At 44.2% G+C, this 19657-nt stretch overlaps 1 protein-coding gene across 1 annotated transcript; it reads right to left on the bottom strand.

Annotated features, from left to right (window-relative positions):
• Positions 1 to 17450: 17450 nt before the first annotated feature.
• On the bottom strand, positions 17451 to 19194 carry LOC146542408 (uncharacterized; the record flags this gene model as incomplete). The annotated part of the gene is given in 3 exon segments (XM_085212074.1): positions 17451 to 17643; positions 18020 to 18205; positions 18465 to 19194. Coding segments are annotated over 3 exon segments (1109 nt in total), but the record flags the coding sequence as incomplete, so codon positions are not given.
• Positions 19195 to 19657: the final 463 nt, after the last annotated feature.

The following is a 19657-nucleotide window of genomic DNA, read 5'->3' as shown; positions in this document are numbered from 1 at the left end:
GTGAAGTTGGCTAAAATAGGAGGGCTGATTTCATACAAAAGGTTTATTGTGAAGGTGAGTGCGATGGAAAACAGATCTCTGCTTGGTGCGTGGTGTATGGCTTCAGGATACCTTGTATTTCTGCAGCTCGAGGACTGGGATCATATTTCTATTGATTGAGGGAAATGCTTAGTGATTTATATTTGCATATTTAATGTAGTTATGGTGGCAGTTATTTGCATTAGCAATTGCTTCAACTTTAGTATTAATAAGGTAGGTGCTTTTGTATAAATCATAAAAGAAGAAAGGAAAAAAAAAATTAAGAGTAGTGCCACAATTTTTATATAGATGTAATGACTTCCAGCTGCCGCAGTAACACCCAATATTCCCCTAGTGATGCCTCCAGTCAGGAAAGAAATTAACTCCTGTATATTAAGTTAGCAGTGGCAAACAAAACTGAAGATGAAAAGAGAATGAAGGAGCAAGGAAAAAGTCTTAGTTCCTCTGCACTGCCACAAAGAACATCCAACTTCAATTTCAAGATTTGGTTATTTCCTTTAATGCCCCACAGATGTGAAAAATACCATGGCAGCACTGGGCCATATGCAAATCCCTTTGAAACCGATGGGACTTAGATTAGACCTACCTTTTATTAATTTTTTACCCTTTATTTTGTTTTTGAGGTTTTGGGGCTCTTTCTTTTCCCCCAGGAAGAAAGATAAATCAGTGTTTTATGAAAAGATTGGGATCTCCAAGCTTATGAAGATCTGTGTTACTTGAAACATCCTTTTGATTTAATTGTGTTGAATTGGATGTTTAGCTGAAGTCTTAGGGGAGAGTCTGAAGGCTTTGCTCATCCAGCAGCTCCAAATCTCCAGCAAGCTGTCCTGTAGCATTGCCAGGTGGCAATGTCTGCTGCTGATGGGATGCCATGGAGCCATAGCAGACTTAGAAAGACTACCCCATCTCCAGCAAGGCAATGGTAGCTTTCCCTTCTTTGGAAACAGAGCAACTCTGTTAGGGCATAGGAAGGAAGCCAAAAAGTCAAATTGGCTGAGAACAAATATGAAATTAGCTACTGCTGCTTCCCCAACAAAGCTAATAAATGGGGCAGAAAATCTAACAAAAAAAAAAAAAAAAAAAAAAAAAAAAAAAAAAAAAAAGATGGGGTTGTCTGTATTTTCAAGCGTGTTTGTTTGTGTGTGCTTTTAGTGTTTCTGGTTCTTGCCACTACTAATTCTTTAGTAAATTGTCAAGAGACCTACGTAAATATAAGGAACTTGGCACTGCTCTTAAAATGGGCAGGATCCTGGGGAGAGTTCATTCCTCTTCTAATGCAGTTAGTTCTATTTCTGTCATGCACAAATCCTGTTTGACCAAGAATATCTAATTAGAGATGGGTTGTGGGTGTTAAATATCTTGACAGTTATCTTTGCTTGTACCAAACAAATGAAAAGAGGCTCAAGGATGGACAGTCCTGCGTGCTTCATTTTCCTTGAGAGGAGCAGTGCTGCTAATTTTTTTCATTCATATCAGAAGAAAACCTTTTGTCTTCAGCTGAACAACTGCTCTGCTTGCAGTGCCCTGCAGAAGCATTATGAGAGGTTCCCTTAAAGGGAAACATTTGGCTGTTTTCTAAGCTCACTTTCAAAGTACTCTGAATTAATTATAAATGAGTAAAGCCGTCTGGCTCTTGATTACACAATTGCCTATCCTAGATTGCCTGTAATGAAGTGTAAGCAGGCCCTGTCATAGTAAAACAGGAGGTGCTTTTGCTCCCTTTCTATCTTAGTAGATCTGAGAATAGCTCAGATCATGTCCTGATTTCTTTCAGGCAGCAATGCTGCCAGTCTTAAATTTCTTCCTCTCTCACCCTGCTGCCCTACTTTTATTAGGCTTTTTTTTTGACTGCACTTACTATGCTCATATCCTGTTATAATTTCCACTGGAAGTGGTTAAGGTGCATTGGTACAGTGCCTTTTGCACTAAACAATCCCGATGCACTTCATTTATTTAAAGCATTCTAAGTGCATGTAGTGTCTAAGTGTTTGACAAAAGCCTAAAAATACACAGAAGCCAAGCACTTAGCTACCCTGCAAGGATGGCTTCCCACTGCCTCTTCTAGGAACATCCATAGACCTAATTATTTATGTAGCACACAAGGAGAAACAAACTGAGTTCTGTGCTTTCTATAAGATGAGTCTGCCCACGTGTTTGTGTTTGTGTAGTGCTAGATACTGTCGGCAGCAGTTCTTATTGTATATTTTCACTAGGTCTTCAGATGAGATGTAAGCTAGCTGCAGGTACAATTAGTGGCCTGGGAGCCTTTTGCTCTGTGAAGTTTTTCTTCTGGGGAAAACGAACAGTATGATGCTAAGAAACCATAAGGTCTTGCTTTGTGCTGTAATAGCAGTCCAAACCTGAATTGTGGAGTAGAGCCCATTGAGCCCAGGCACACTCAAGCCATGCCACACATGATGGAGATGGAGCAGCTCCTTGGAGCTGTCTTGTAGTGCCTGTCTCAGCCCAGCTCATGGCCTCCTACTTGCTGACAAACGATGGGTTCAGAATGGCTTATGACAACAGTCTTTTCTAAGGAGCAGCGAGTGCAACATAAATTGGAGAACATCTGTTCTGAAGATGACAGAAACTGTCGAAACTATAAGGCAATTATGCTAATCTACCTTCTCCCAGTAAAAGGACCCTCAGTCTGGCCATGCTGGAAACCTGCTAGAAAGGGGCAGTCTTTCAAAGAAGTGGCTGTATATTTTCTCAGCCTTACTCTGTAAGAGGTAACTGAGGCATCTATACGCAAATCATAGATGAAGTATTTGTCTGGAAGGAAAAAAAAAAAAAAGGAATGTAATGAGAAAATTGATGGCAGAACAGTGGAAAGTAAGGCTTCAGAAGAGAGATTAGTCATTTTGCCTATTCAGTCTGGAACTAATACATTTAAGCTACAGGTTGACCAGTGACCCCCAGAGATGCCCCTTGAAATTTAGGAGCTGAACTTGGTGGTATGGGAAGCCCTCACCTTCTGGTGTTCTCAGAGTCCTCCTGCAAGCTGTGCTATCCATGTGAAGGCTCTCAAGGAGGCATCCACACATAGCAGGAAAGCTTTCAACTACTCTTATGGAACATACAATCTGAAAATGGGAGCTGATGAGGATTTTGACTGCTTGACCACAGTGATGGGGTTGCAGCAGTGGAATGTGCCAGCACACTTCATGCTGGGCTGAGCTGGCTTGCAAAAGACACTCAGAAAAGTTGGTGCTAAAATAAAACTGGAGAAGGAATAAAGTATGCAAGCTTGCCATGAGCAGGAGACAGAAATCCGAGGCATTTGCAATCTCTTGCCAAATCTATCCATCTCTTTTCCCACATTCTCTCACCATTTCTGAAGAATGATGCTTAGCAGTTACTTTCTGTCTTCAAAAGTAATAGATGTGAGCAGCTGTGATGTGGCAAGGTTTTACATTTAAACTGTTATTAGCATATGTTGGAGGTATATATTCAAGCAAAGTGACACTTAAAATACATTCCATATTATATGTTGGCATCATATAGAAAGGCCTGATGGATCAGTAACCAAAATTAGCTGTGGAGCCATATCATCATATGTTGGGGTTTTTTTTCTGTTTTTTTCTGTTTTTTTTTTTTTTTCCCCTGTGGAATAACAGACCACTACATAGCAATTTCCTTAGGTACTTATTATGCTTTTATTCATACTTATTTTCCCACTCCAGTATCTGGACCCACGTTGGTGGTTTTTCAGCAGGGAGGTGCTGATATGTCCTGACCAAGTAAGGGCTCTTCTGGCTGTGTGCTAGGATGCCCTTCTGTCTACATCTGAGACAGCTTCATCCCAAAGCTGCCCTATTGCCAGAGCAGTTGGGGAAGGTTTCCTTGCTGTAGAGGAGGAACTGAAGCTCAGTAACTCTTTACAGGGAAAGGTGTGTAGAAAAACAGTTTAAGGAGAGCTGTTATTGCTTCCCATAAACATTACCCTGCATCTTTAAGCAGTATTGTGAATGAGATGTGTGTCATGTAACCATAAACATGCAGTGGGATGGACTACATCCTGCTGACCATGGAATTATCCAGGGCTGGACGTGCAGGAGCCCTGCACTGCCTGCTTTGAGAACCACAGCCAGACACTTAAAGCTAGGAGTAGGAATTTCTTCCAGCAGTTCTTTTCTTTCAGTTTGTTCTAAAAGGAAGGAGCTCCTTCCTCTCCTGCATTTACACTGTGAGTGTCCCACTAGCTTTAATCGAGCTTGCCTGGGTGGTGATGTGGTCACCCTGGAGGCCTCTGGGATGGTGTATGGCCTGGGTTCCCTGTTGGGTCCCCTGCAGGAGCAGGTGGAACGGGTGCCATGGCTCCATTCAGGAGCGCTGGGCCTCCATGAGAAATGCCATTGAGAAGGCACTAACCAGGCCCTTCTACCTAACAGCTGAAGTCACTGAAACCCTGTTTTCAGATGGGAAATTGCCCTTTTATCATTGGTATTCACTACATAATAGTGCAGAGCATTAGTCAGCTGAACTTTAAAATACCCACTGACATTTTTTCACATTGTTAGACAAAGACCATATCACTGTGTATTCACTATTGTTTCTGAGTACCAATGTTTTGAAGCTATGGTTTATTTAGTTACTTCTTGTTTTTCTTCTTTGATTTTTAGTGTTTGTCATTCTATACGAAACCAAATATTAAAGGAAGAAAGAGAAGCCTAGCAATTTATTTGCTTTTTAATAATCCAAATGAATATATGAAAAAGAAAACCTAAGCAACTTTAAATATTGCCAAAGGCTGTAGTCTTTGAGAGCAGGAGCAGTTGAATTAGAAGGTTTGGATAATGAACAGAGTTGACGATACTTGTAGTAAAGTGGATAAGCTGTTACAAACTGTTTTACACCATGTATCTTTACATAGCTAATCTCTCATGTTTGCAATTTCTGTCTCAGGTTCTTGAGCAGCATCCTAGATTGTACTTCTCCAAAGAGTGTCGTAAACGCTGACACTTCATATAGATTTTGATAGAGGAAAGAGGAAAATCTTTATTGCTTTTGCTCTGGGTCCTATGGTACAGCCTCATTAACAGTCATTAGTTCCTGCCCTTGAGCAGTAAGTACTGACTTCTTTCTCTTCTGCTGTTCTAGTAATGGCTCTTTTTCTTTGCTAGATCTTTTTGGCTTGGACTTCTGTTAAGTACTCTTTACGCCTTCTGTAGTGTTGGCTTTCATGTGGATAAAAACAAATTCTGAGAAAAAGCCACATTCTTCCTCCAAATTCTATTAAGCTGCCCTGTGGCTCATCGTTTTGCTGTCATTGGAGGCCGCTGGATGGCAGCTGTGGTGCGGCTGTGTGCTGAGAGAGGCTCATGGCCTACTCCCAACTCCAGTAACACCAGCAGCACCTGCATGGCCTCCTCTGCTGGGAGCAGGGAGCTGCGGCCTGCACTGCGGTACTCACCACATCTTAGCCAATAATGTGGTCTGATACTTATTTTGAGAAATAAGTATTATTATTTTGAGAAATGTTTCCTGTTGGGTTTACTTCACACCTGTGAGTTACTCTTCTGTGCAATTCTCCACTGGCTTGAAACGTCCTACCAAAATGGGACCGTGTTTCTAATCATGGAATGATATTTGACTTATTTTCTAGTAAAGTGGATTATGATTTTTTTTTGTTTGTAATAAAACCTGTCAGCATACACACGTGTATTTTTTAAATAGTACAGGAACTCCTTAAATACCATACACTGTGCTTTGGCTTATGTGTTAGAGTAGACTAGAATGACTGATTTTTTTAGGGAACAAATCGTTTGACTTTCAAAATATGTCAAATTTAGTTGCTTGTGTTTGAAACAAGAACTGTCTTTGCAGTTAAAGGACTTGAAAAGCCTGGAATCAGTTCCCTGCTATTTTCCAGCACTTCTTGCATCTCCTTGGGGAAGCAGTTTAGGCTTTCATTGTTCAAATAATCATCTCTAAAATGGGGATAATAAGACTTTCCTGGTGCCTAAGAGTGTTGAGATGACAGATTGACTGATGGATCGCTTATGGGTTCCAAAAGCACTTACGATCCCCTTTGCAGCTGTAAACATCAGCCTTTCCCAAAATGCATCTACCCACTGGACGTCTTCAGCCTGGATGTATCAATGGATTATATTCTTATTGCATTGTTCTTCTGTGAAAATAATTTGCTGGGATGAGCTTCCCCTACCTTTGGTACTGTTGTGATGGGAGGCATTCTGCACAAGGCTGAAGTTGCTTTGAGGTCACTCAGAACCACTTCACACTCCTAATTTAGGGTAGGGGACTGAAGGGGAATGTAGTTGTGCAGACTCTGGACTGTCAGGTCGGTGTTACCAGTGATCATTTCAAATCCATCATCTTGTGGACCATGTTTGCTGCGCTGTAGTGCTGGGTCAATATCAACTGTGAAGAGGACCTGCAGCATTTTCTGTGATGTCCTGTGGATGTTTCTGTGTTTTCCCCTCCTTCTGATTCTGACCCAGCACTGCCCTGCTCAGTGCTGTGCTATTTGGGGATATTTCCTTCCTTACCCTTCTTGCACCAGAATCCCTACGTCAGCTAGATTAAACTTGTGAAGTCAATAAATGTAAAATATAGCATCTTCCTCAAGTGTACAATGTCATTTCCAAGTCAGCTATTTCCTAACACATACTCTGGGACTGTATTCTCCCATGATTGTTGCCTTATATCAGCACTGAGAAAGCACTCATTTAGACAACAGGTTTTCATTGACATCCTTTTTATAATATGGAAAGGAAGAAGCAGTAATAAGCTAAATTGGCCTCTGCTAATTATGCTGAATATGGATTGCGAGCTCTGCAAGTCATCCCTTTGCCTTAATGCTGTTAGCATATTTTAGCACTGGCAACCAAAGGAAGGAAACTTGAGTGCTTGTGGAGAAATGTGAAGTTTTTTAGATTTTTTTTTATCTTTGTGTGCTGTTGTCAGAATGGGAGAGAGCATCACATGCAGCGCAGCGCGTGGTAAAACTGATTACAGATCATTGAGATGTTGGTTTGCCTGGTGATCACTAGATTGATTTTGACCCTCAACCAGAGCTACCAGATAAGTAACTTTGCCTTTGGTCGGAAAAAGTTGGAGCGTATCTTTGCCACAAAATACCCGAATCTTTCAGATCTCTGAGAAGCCAGTAATTTCGTTCCGAACTCAGCCGCGGTTCCCCGCGCTGACTGCAGGTTCTGCTCACCTCCCGGCCCGGCTGGGCGGCGGGAGGGCCGTGCTGCTGCCGGCTGCTCTCAGCGTGCCGTGGGGCCGGGATTCGGCTGCCTCTGCCCGGGGACCGCTCCGACGGCAGCGCGCAGCGGAGGGCTCGGCCGCTAGAGGGCAGGCGAGAGCTGCGTGGTGGTAATGCGGAGCGGGTCGGGAGGGCGATCCCGCAGAGAGCTTTGCAGCGCCGAACGGCCGAGCTGACTCGGATGGTCCAGAGGCCGGGAGCAGCCAGCGATGGCAGTGAGAGGTGTATGGGCTGGTGCAGCCCTTCTTCGACGATCTCCGTGCTTCTGGGGTAAATGACATCTGTTACAAAGTTAGATATTGCAGAAATAGTCTACTCTTTGTGCTGAAAGTCCCTTGCTTTTCTATGTTGGGAGCTGCTTGGGCGCTGCTGCATGCAACCTCCTCCTGCCTGGGTTGGAGGGGAATGTAGATTGACCTCCGTGTTTGGTGGTGGAACTACTTGCCATGAATGTGACAAAAAGCAGAGGCTGGGAGTTGTTTCTTTGCTTCTTGCATCTCTGGATGGCTATGGTACGTTCCTGGTTGCTCTAATTGGGGTTAACTGGCAGTGAGTGGTCCATAGGCATTGGCTATCAGAAATGTCTCTCTTTCCCTTCTTACCTGTTTGAACTTTCTGTATGCTCATACTTCAGAACTTCTACCAGGTCATGGTTTGCTGTAAGTTTCATCCCTTTCAGTCTTTAACTTAAAGCATTGCCATCGGATTGTATGTCAGAGAAGGTAGTTTCAGGGAAGAAGTAATTTTTTACTTATTACAGTTGTACGGTGGAATGAATAGTACAAGAAAGACATCGAGGCCCTGGAGCATGTCCAGAGAACGGCAACAAAGAGGTGAAGGGTCTGGAGCACAAATCTTGTGGAGAGTGGTTGAGGGAGCTGGGATTGTTCACTTTGGAGAAGAGGAGGCTCAGGGGAGACCTTATTGCTCTCTACAACTTCCTGAAAGGAGGCTGTGGTGAGGGGGAGGATAGGCATCTTCTCCATGTAACAGTGATAAGGCAAGAGGGACTGGCTTCAAGTTGTGCCAGGGGAGGTTCGAGTTGGATATTAGGAAAATTTCTTCTCAGAAAGAGTGGTGAGGCATTGGCACAGGCTGCCCAGGGAGATGGAGGAGATACTATCATAGGATCATTAAGGTTGGAAGATCATCTAGTTCAGCTGTCCCTGGAGGTGTGCAGAAACTGTGGAGATATGGCACTGAGGGCCATGGTGAGTGGGCATGGTGGGGGTGGGCTGACAGTTGGACGTGGTGATCTTAGTGGTTTTTTCCAACATTTAATGATTCTATGATTCTATGACTTTATGGTGGGCACAGCAGGATGTATCCTGCACTCAGAACTGCAGGGCTGAGTAGGGTGGGAGAACTCCACATCAGTGGGTCCTCCAGGTCAAGGTGAGCATTCTTGGGGTTGGGAAGCACATGCCTTGAATACCACTATGTTGTGCTACAGCAGAGCTCTCACTGCGATTTTCTTGTAAGCCTAATTTTGCTAAAAGTGATATCAAGTCTTTTTAAGAAAGATGTTATGATTTTGGCTTCAGTTTTGGGTTTCTTTACTCTCTTCTGTGTATGTGTGAAATGCAAAGCATATTTAATGAACAAATACTTCAGATGTTTCCAAATTAATTAAAAACAGCTCAACATCTGGAAAAAATCCAGTACCTTTCATGGATGGCTTCAACTTCATCTTTTCTTCTTCTTGTGAGAAGCCCTGAGAATATCCCCGTATGGATGCTTGTGAGAGCCGCAGTGGTAGAATCCAAGGTTATTTACAAAGGAGAGAGATCTGAGGCCCACTGAGACCAATGGGATCTCAGCCTGTATTCCAGCAGTCTCTGGATAAGACCTAATAACATGTGAAATTATATAATATACCTATGCCTGGACAGATATTTTCAGGGTATCCTGACTTGAGGGCAGCTATGCAAATCTTAATTAGAATGCGTCGTTTCTCGTGGGTTCAGCCGCTGTTGATTCGTGCAGATTTCAGTGGGACTTGAAGGCACCACAAACAGAAATAGCATTTTTGCAATGAACTTTTTTTTTTCTTCTCCCTTCTCTTTCTCCAGAAATAAATAAAACGACCAGATTTTTCTCTATGGGAATGTTGCGATTTAAACTGACACAACGAAGTGACCTAAAGATAGGCTTATTGCATACATGAAAAATGAAAGGCTGGGTTGTTTGCACTGCATTAGCATCAGAATGAGAAACCGCGGGGTGCTGGCCGAGGTGGCCATGCAGAACTGGGGAGGGTTGTTCTTTGGAAAGCCTCTGAGCTGGGAATTCTTTTCTGAGCCATAGATAAATAAATCTGTGTCCTGAGCAATTAATGAATACTGAAGCACTGGCAAGTTGAAGCTGTTTGGGATATTTTAAAAAACCCATAAGGTGCTTTCATTAGTGTTGTAATTTCTATTTTATTCCAGGTGTGCATGTTGTTGGTTTTTTTTTTTAACCTTCTTTATTTTTGCTTATGATGAATTATATTTTATTACATTTTATTTATTATTTTATTTACATTTTATTATGATAAAGATGCTGATGAGAATGGTTTTTTTTTCTGCCAGTACTGTACTGTAAAACCTTTGTTAACACCCAGATCAGTTTCAGCACGTGTTGAGGGAAAATGCTGCCCCTGAAACTTTTGATCTTCCAAATACAGGTGGAGATTGCAGACAGCTTTGTGCTTACAGTGCCTCGTCTTTGGAGTTCTGCTTTAGCTGCTTCTGCTCAGCTGATCCTGAGCAGGATAGGGGTACCAGGGGTACCAAGAAAATGGTTTTGCAGACATTGTACTGTGAGTGTATAGAGAGCTTTTCCGGGGGATCTTGGTGTATTTTACTGACCAAAACTAATTAAACTTTACAGCACTCACTGCAGGCAGATAAGCATGAACGACAAGTAAACAAACTAAGATGCAGTGTGGTGAAGAGCTCAACTTTCTCATGATAGAGACCAGTGATATTCCCATTGAATGAAGAGGAGCTATAGTTGCCTTGTACCGCTGGAAGTGGGTCGCTTTGGAGACAAGCTTAATGGAATCGGTTAAATTTGCAGTTCTACATCTAGCACCTGCCTTTTAGAGATGCAAAAATCTCCTCACTTTAACACTTCTTGCTGGTGAGTTCTTGGTGAATCAGCACAAGTAGCTTCATTTTGGAAGGGCACCATCCAGCTTGGCCTTGAACACCTCCAGGGGTAGGGCACCTACAACCTTTCTGGGCAGCTGTTCCATCACCTCACCACTCTCATAGTAAAGAACTTCCCCCTGTTGTCCAACCAAAATCTTCCCTCCCTGAACTTAAAACCATTTCTCCTTGTCCTGCTGTTATCTACCCTTTCAAAGAGCTGACTCCCCTCCTGTTTTTAGGCTCCCATGAGGTACTGGAAGGCTGCAGTGAGGTCGTCCCACAGCCTTCTCTTCTCCAGGCCCAACAAGCCCAACTTTCTGAGCCTGTCCTTGGAGGGGAGCTGTTCCATCCCTTGTGTCAAAAATGCGTAGTGAGAGAAGGCTACAGCCCTAATTTATATGGCCATTTAAGAAGATGTCTTAGGCAAATAGAACCAGCTGTAAGGGTTAATTGGATAAGATCATTTTGTGAGGTATTTGTAAATAGTTCAGAGCTTGAGAGGATGAAGAAGCATCAGACTGCCACGAGGCAGCTCAGGAGATGGGGCTGTTTGTGGAGGTGAGGAATGAGGTTCAGCCCCACCAAGGTCTACGAGAGAGGAGGTGTGAGAAAGGCAGCAGAACTTATTGGGAATGTAAACATCTCTAGAATGATATGAGACCATCCCCAAAGCAGTGTGGGTAGAAAAGAGAGAGGTAAATGTGTTGTCTTCAGGTTTGAGTACAGAAGCAGTAGGGATTGCGATAGGGAAGGAGAACAGCTTCTGAAAACCAAAGAGATAGGGCTCTAAAGAAGCAGCAGCACAAGGATGATGGAATCTTTTCTTGTTTGTCATACAGCTTAACGCTTGACAGCATCAAATAGAGCATGGAGTTGTGTGACTGTGTGCATGCCTTGGAGTAGCAGCTGGGAGTTGGGTCACTTAGCATTTGGCTTCTATTCCTGAGGGCACGTTGGAAATACTGTAGATAGGTTAGGTTATGTACTTTGTTCTCATAAAGGGTGTTACAGCTGTGGAAAAGTGTGAACCGAAGGGAATTCAGTTCTGCCAGGGTGAAAAAGTCAGAGGGAAAGCTTACAGGGGCATGTTAAAGTGTGTGCTTCTATAAATCCCTGACATGCACTGGAAGGGAAGAATACCAGAGTTCAGCCACATAGTGATGGAGTGGTTGAACCTGACCAGAACTGCTTTATATTCAGTTGTTTGTTGGGTGAAATAAGCTGCCACAGACATCAGGAGAATAACTGAATACTTGTTGGAGTGGGTTTCAGGCCACTGGGCTCCTGAGTAGTGTGGAAGGTTGCGGTGTTTCTCTTGTTGCACATTTCAGTTCTCTGAGAAGTGGGAAGGAATGACAACATCTCTGCTCTGTTTGTTGCTGGTTATGCCGTTTAATTAATGTCCATCATTACAGTTTTTTGAATAAGTCTCATGAAGATGAATGGCTTGGAAGCTTAGAGAAACCTCCACGCATCAACTCCATGTGCAGATGCTAAGAAGGGTCTGTCTGTGCACTATGGACAAAAGGGCTCTTTATGCCAAAGTAGCTTTTTGTTTTGAAGCTGCAGTCAAAGCTATCAGGGTGTCACACTAATAAACTGGCCAGTCCCTGAGCAATCTACATTCTCGGGGGTGATTTAGAAGGTGCATTTATACAGTAGTCTCCAACTTCATTACAACGCCATTTCCCTGGATACTGAGCGTTGTGCTCAGTGTGTCATTACGACAGGGACATTAACAATGCTTGGTGGCTGTCATGCTTTTTCTATTTCTTGATTAATGATCCTCCTTTTCCTTTAAGTTTTTACGCTAAGGAAAGAAAACAAAAGGGAATGATTTTGCCAGCTAATTTGCACAACTTCCTTTGGGCCAAAAATGTTTTTTTTTTTCATAAAGTGTGGAAATCCTACATGTTATTTGTAGTTATTTGAGTTGTGTTGCTGAATGCGCTTCAAATAGGAGTCAAAGTGCTACTATTCACTACAGTATCAAATTCAGACTGTTTGGGAACAATCTTAAATAGCAAAGAAAAAGCTATTCAAATATTGGGCAGCAAGCATAATTTGTTTTGAGTGTGAAAGCATTTAAATACTTCATGTGTCTATTTCAGACTGATATTTTGATAGTGTTCCTGAAGGTACTTTCTTCTTTGGTTGCCTTGGTTGCCTTAATTCCGGCTGTTACTGACAAACAGTTTGGGCTGCCATGGACATGAGGAGGATGCTTCCCACCTGCCCGAGGACCTGCTCTGTCTCCCTTTGTGGGTGCGTTTGTGATAGGGGAGCTCAGGGAAGACAAAATCCATAAAACAAAAGCAAAACAAACCCAACAGCAGGAAAAAAAATGGAAAAAGGGCAGAAAGAGGTGAATCTGGAAGCTGCTTTGGTGGTGATGGTGGCTTATCCTGGTTTCCAAGCTGTAGCATGAAGTGATGGATGTGGATGCCTAAGTATAACAAGTCTCAAGTTCAGCTGTGCCTGCAATTCTCGTGAAGGAGTTGGCAGCATCAGGCTGTGGTAGCTGGCATTAGAACATCTCCTGGGCACAAGTGCATGGTGAGATGGGCTGGATGTGTGTATGCAACAAGGACTATATGTGTGCATAGCCCTGCTTGTATTACAAGTGTGTCACTTTCAGAAAGCACTTTGAAAGTTTGAGCCGGTTATTTTTAGTGATAAAAAAGCTATTTTGTTTATGTTCCTACCGATACTTTTTCTCAGAGAAACAATATATATGATAGTTCATTTTATAAAATAAAATCACGTTTTCCCAAAGCCAAAGATTACAAAATTTAATACACTAGGATTGGAACATAAATTCTAGGGACGTATATGAGATGGCTGTTTTACAGTATTCTCAGTTTTATTGTAGTCCTCATAGTGACTTTCATATGCCAAGAGCATACTGAGAGTCTTCTTTTATTATATTCAAACACATTTTCTCTTTATTCGTAATAGTTATTTTCACAAGTGTGACATGCATTCTATTTTTTTCCTTTCTGCATGGATTTGTGATATTGCTGCTAGATTTGTTTTAGCAAGCAGCTACATTGCTGTTTTATAACTCTTACTTTTTTTTTCTTTACTTTCATCTTAAAAGTACAGAGGAAACAGATAGTGCAGCTTCAACTCATTCTAAATCATTCCTGATGACTTTGTTTTGTGACCTGAAGCTGTGTGACAAAGATTTTTTTTCACCTTTCTGGAGATTTTCAGGCATCAGATTGAAATGGCAGCTGACTTCCAATCAGTGCACAGAGGAGGATGAGGATGGGCTATATGCAAGAAGTACCTTGATAAGCAAAACTTCATTTTCAGTTGAGGTTCTAAATTCAGTAGCAAAAAATCTCACTGGACGTGAGCTAACAGCTATAATTTAGGCTGGAATCCTTTCATTCTGGGGACTTTGAGGTGAGTGACGTGCTCCAGCAAACTGACAGCATGCTGAAGTTAAAGGGGGAGGCACGAGGAAGGCGAGGGCAGAGGAACCAAGCCTGACCCTGCTGCATGTGTTAGGGTGATTTACCCTAAACAGTGCTCAGTGTACACGTGGCATGCGTGGACTTTCAGAATTTGAGTACAGGTATTGCAGCTTGACTTCAAGTTCCAAATGATTCTTGCTCTGGGAGAACAAATGAAGTAGGGTAAGGCATTAGGAGATGACCCTCTTCTTCACGACCTTTTTCTGCGAGATGTAATAACCTCAAATTGCGCCGGGGAGGTTCAGGTTGGATGTCAGGCAGAACATCTTCTCAGAAAGAGTGGTGAGGCACTGGCACAGGCTGCCCAGGGAGGTGGTCCAGTCACTGTCCCTGGAAGTGTTCAGGAACCATGGAGATGTGGCACTGAGGGACGTGGTGTGTTGGCATGGTGGGGCTGATGGTTGAACCAAATGGTCTTAGTGGTCTTTTTCAACCTAAGTGATTCTATAATTGTGTGATTCCTGGTGGTTACCAGTTTCAGCAGCATAATGGAGTCATGGATTCACAGTCATGATGGAGTCATGATATTGTTGTTCTTCTTGTTATTTATTTTTAATATTACTTGTTTCCATTTCATGATCAGTGTCTCTAAGTAACTTTTGGAGATTTAGGTATGATTTGTCAAACTAAAGCCAAACTGCTCAGATGTGAATAAATAACAAATTTTCAGAGCTATGCCACAGCAATAGGATGAGAAGAATAATTATTTGACCTCTGGTTTTGAAAATGTAGCCATGTAATGCTGGTGAGTGCTGCTTTGTAAGGAAACCTTTCTTCCCAGACTCATGCAGGTACAATGGGCAGCGCAGGCAGGCGGTGAGGGCCAGCAGCAGGAGCATGTTTGAGATTTTCCTATGTAGATTGGAGCAGGAGGCTTGCAACATCAGTGCCTGTTTCCTGATCTAGAAATGGGATGAGTGTACGCACTGGTCTGTCAGATGTACGTGAAAATCATGGAGTTCAATGGCAGCATTTTTGAAATAGATACAGACAGTTAGGAAGCGAAGCTTTGCTGACAGTCACTGAATGTGAATGCTTCAGGAAAATCCTGCATCTGTCATGATGTCAGGAGGGGGATAGCATTCAGCTTTGGAGCAGTTACTGCTTCCCCATGTGCCTACGTGTAGGGTTTCCCATGCACCCCACAGTGCCCTACTTGTTTTAAACACCTTTCTTGGAGAAGGGATGGACCTAGCTCTATAAGGCTGCTCTCATTCACTTCCCATGCAGGAATCCTATTCCTTTTAGAGGGAAGTTCACCCTTCTCCCAAGGTGAAGAGGACTAAAAATTTAAATTACTTTTTTTCTTTTCTTTTTGGTATGATTTTGAATATGATTTGGGCTCATAAATACAATGATACTCTTTATTAGGGTCTGTCTGTAATGCCATATATTTTAAAGGCACTTTTCCATGATGATTATCAAAACTCTGAGTTAAGACATACCTCATTTTACCAGGCACATGCTGATTGCCATGAAGATATTTTCAAATACTGTACAGAGGTGTCTGTCACTCTCCAGAACATAAATAACTTCTGGATTGTAGATAATCATGCAGCTAGCTGGCAGCTTATGGGTAACCTCTTTTCTGTCTCAGAAATAACGGATTGTTTGTTCCTCATGTGTTTTGATGTTTCCGATTTACATTTTTAGCACTGTGCCTGATATCATTCACTGTTCTGGGAATGGTCTTTCAACTCGTGTTTGTTTTGGAGTGTTAGTTTTCCAGCAAACAAATAAACGATTGGCAGTTAATGGTTTTGCTACAAATAAACAAAAACTAACAGTTTGACTTTAAATAGGGATCTCTGCTCTTTGGAACTTGGAACTGGGACGTTCCCAAACATGTAGCAGGCACTGAATCCCTGCTGTGGTGATTGGACTCAGACAAGTTGGGAAGCTGAAGTGGTTTGAGTTAATGTTTTGTTAGGTAAAATGTTGTTATCATCTCAAATATGTGTGCATGAAATAGCCATTGGAGGTCTGGAGTGGGGTAGAAGCATGCACGGTTTCAGTATAGGGAACTTGCTTAGATTTCAACATGCAGAATACTTTCAGTGCTTTGCCTGTCCTTTGATGGCTGATGGTACCATAGATTAGTTCTTTACAGAGAGAGCGGTGAGGTGCTGGAACAGCTGCCCAGAGAGGCTGTGGATCCCCGTCCATCCCTGGAGGTGTTCGAGGCCAGGTTGGATGGGGCCCTGGGCTGCTGTGAGATGTGGAGGTTGGTGGCCCTGCGTGTGGTGGGGGGTTGGAGATTCGTGATCCTTGAGGTCCCTTCCAACCCGGGCCATTCTGTGATTCTGTGATTCCCCTGTGCTGCAAATGCAGGTCTGTCCTGGCACCATCACCACTTCCTTGTGTGTCAGAAACAGCATATTACAGTATCCCATTGAAAATAATTGGAGTCCACACCTCCCATGGATTCAGATGTTTTTCATGCAGGTAACATTCCAAGGTGGGCTTTGAAGGAAAGTTGTGTTCCTTGTGGTGCTTTGGCCTTAACACATAGCCTGGAAAGGGAATCAGTGGGTTTTTGTGCTAGCTTTGTTCGGTTTAAGGCGCACCCATCAACTTTTCTATTTCAGTCTGCAGTGTGGATTCCACGTTTCTGAGAGAAACTGTGTTGTCTTTGACTCAGTGTATCCATGCTTTGCTTCTTATTTTGGCAGGTTAATCAATTTGCATGACCTGAACTGTGTGTAATTTTAAAAAGTGATGGCTGCAGCCCTTTCTCTAAATGCTGCCTGTTTGACAAAAAATTTTTTTTTTGCGCGGGAAGATGCAGAAATTAGTGACTATTTTCATCACTGGTTGTTTCTCTTTGTTATATGTGAACCTCTGATGGTGAAGACAGGCTCCAAATTGTCAGAGGCTGATTTATGGGAGGCAGTCTTGGGAGGTTATGTTTCAGAATGGTTGCTCAGCATTGCCTAGAAGTCAGCTCTGTATAAGCATCTTGACTTGGCTGTAGACACCTCCGTTGGGTTGCTCCAGAAATGGAGGCAGATCTGAGTCATGTCTGCACTTCTGTGACATGAGTCAGAACCCTGCAGAAAGTTGCCCTATCGAAAGGAAAAAGAAAACTGCTCAATCTACGTTTCGTTCTCAAATCCCAAACCTGCTGAGAATCCCAGTCAAAATTTTTGATTCCTGTGTTTGGAGCATGAATTCTTTTTGCTATGTGACACAGCTATACCAGAATCCAAGAATTACATAATTGTAGGACTTGGAAAGAACCTCTAGAGATCACTGAGCCCAATTCCCCTGCAAAGCAGGCCCCATACAGCAGGCTGAACAGCGAAGTGTCCAGATGGGTCTTGAATATCTCCAGAGAAGGAGAATCCACAACCACCCTGGGCAGCTTGTGCCAGTACTCCGTTACCTCCACTGTGAAAAAATTCCTTTGGATATTGGTGCACGACTTGAAATGATTTAGTTCATGTCTGTTTCCAAGGTACAAGACTCCACACTTGTTTTTGGAAAACCTCATATTTTCTTAATCCTGAAACCCGCTGTCATACTTAGAAAATTACAATGATGATTTTATTGATTTCATGCCTGCTGGGAAGTGGAGGTGATGATCTGGGAGAGGTTGGTGTCCACCCAGTAGAAGACGTTATTGTCATCGCAGGTGCCTTCAGCGCCACCTTTGGTCACCATTTGACCCACAGGCTGCCAGATGGACAGAAGTGCTTCATGGAAATCACTCTGTTCCCGTGGAAGCTGAGGCCGTTTGTCCCGTTCCCTGGAAATGACACGGCATGAGCGCAGAGAAAGGGATGCAGGCTCGTTTTGCAGAGCATCACCCTGCAGGGCTCTGATTCTTGCGCCGCTTTTCCAGCCTCACAGGACAACTCGGGGCAGGCCGTGGGGCTCACCGCACCTCCGGCAGGCCCTGTTTTGCATGGGAGTCTCGGCTGGGTGTCAGCCCTACGGCCAGGCAAGTCTCTGGGGAGAGCTGATGGACCTCTGGAGGTCTGCTTTTCTTGGAAGCCCTCACAGACCAGACCTTTGCGGTTCCCTGCTCCCCACCCACCGTCCCTTCTGTGCAGAATGAATCTCGATCGCTTACGTGTGCCTAATGTCTTCAGAATCCTCTCCAGAGCCGGTAGCCAACCCACAGCAGCCGAAACAGATCCGCAAGAAAAATAAACGAGTCTCCCAGTAACTCCATAAACAAGCAGATAATCAGGCTTCGCATAAGGAAGCCCCTGAGGTAGCGCAGGGTGTCAGGCACGTTGAAGGCCTTTTGCTCGGTGCGTAGGGACTGCTGCTTTGGGCCCTCTGGAGCAACAGACTTGCTGACCCTGTACGGGACCCATTTGGGGTGTGGAGAAAGGCCAATCCAGAAGGGCCAGTTGGAGGCATGGCGCTCAGCATTAATGGGCAACCTCTTCTCAGGACGCACAAGTTTTTTGTCTCCATTCCGAGGACAGGTGTTTAGTCCGATCCAGCAGAGCCAGTTGGAGGGCTGGCTGTTGGTGTCAAGCGGGCTCTGCTCCTCAGGAAGGACCTGGTTTTTGTTCCCGTCCCTGATCTTGGTGGAGCTGGCGATTTGTTTCAAACCAGAAGAGCCAGTTGGAGGGCTGGCTCTTGGACTCAACGGGACGCTGCTCCTTGGGAAGGACCGGGTCTTTCTTCGCGTCCTCGATCTTGGTGGAGCAGGTGTTTATTCCAAGCCAGCAGAGCCAGTTGGAGGGCTGGCTCTTGGACTCAAGCAGGCTCTGCTGCTCGGGAAGGACCTGGCTTTTGTTCCCTTCCTCCATCTTGGTGGAGCAGGTGTTTATTCCAAACCAGCAGAGCCAGTTAGTGGTCTGGCTCTTGGTTTCATCCGGGCTGTCCTCCTGGTGAAGGACCTGGCTTTTGTACCCATCCTCGATCTTGATTGGGCAGGTGGTTAGACCAAGCCAGGAGAGCCAGCTGGAGGTCTGGCACTCGGTCTCTAAGGGAAGCTGCTTCTCGGGAAGGAGCAGCTTTTCGTCCCAATTCCGGGCCCAGCTGAGACAGCTGGAAAAGTCAGGAATTGGAGACATGAAAGCAAGTAAGGTCAGGAGGAGAGTCAGGCTGAGCTTCATCCTGTTCTCTCCCAAGGACCACTCTCAACACACAAGTGGCTGTCACCCAGAGCAGAGCTCCAGCAGTGACCACCAGGACGGAGTGACCGCCCCACGTGTCTGAGCTGGGGGAGGCTGCCAGTGTGACTTACTAAAGACTGATGTCATGTCCCGCCCTGTGATGTCACAATGCCTTTCCTCGGTGCGGGTGCAGCCGTGCCCCCAGCTCGGGGCTGGGGACCCTACACCCAAATCCCACCTCCCTGTTCCACCTCCCCTTTTTCCAATCCGTCTGCACTCTGTAATTTTCAGGAGCACCCGAGGTCATAGAATCATAGAATCGTAGAGCGGCCTGGGTTGAGAGGGCCACAGTCATCACCTAGTTTCAGCCACCATCGCCAACCGCCAGCCCAGGCTGCCCAGAGCCACATCCAGCCTGGCCTTGAATGCCTCCAGGGATGGGGCATCCACAGCCTCCTTGGGCAACCTGTTCCAGTGCCTCACCACCCTCTGTGTGAAAAGCTTTCTCCTACTATCTAACCTAAACCTCTCCTGTCTTAGTTTAAAGCCATTCCCCCTTGTCCTATCATTATCCACCCTCGTAAACAGACGTAAACAGAGGCCAGGTGCTCCTCTCCCATCCTTTTGACGCCTTCAGTCCAACAGCAATGAGTATTGGATTAACTTCCTTTATTTATATGTAGG

This window comes from Meleagris gallopavo, chromosome 31 (genome assembly GCF_905368555.1).
Source record: "Meleagris gallopavo chromosome 31, MGAL_WU_HG_1.1, whole genome shotgun sequence".
Classification (NCBI taxonomy): Eukaryota; Metazoa; Chordata; class Aves; order Galliformes; family Phasianidae; genus Meleagris; species Meleagris gallopavo.
Note: the sequence above shows the minus strand (reverse complement) of the source record. Positions and strands in the feature narration are given on the sequence as shown.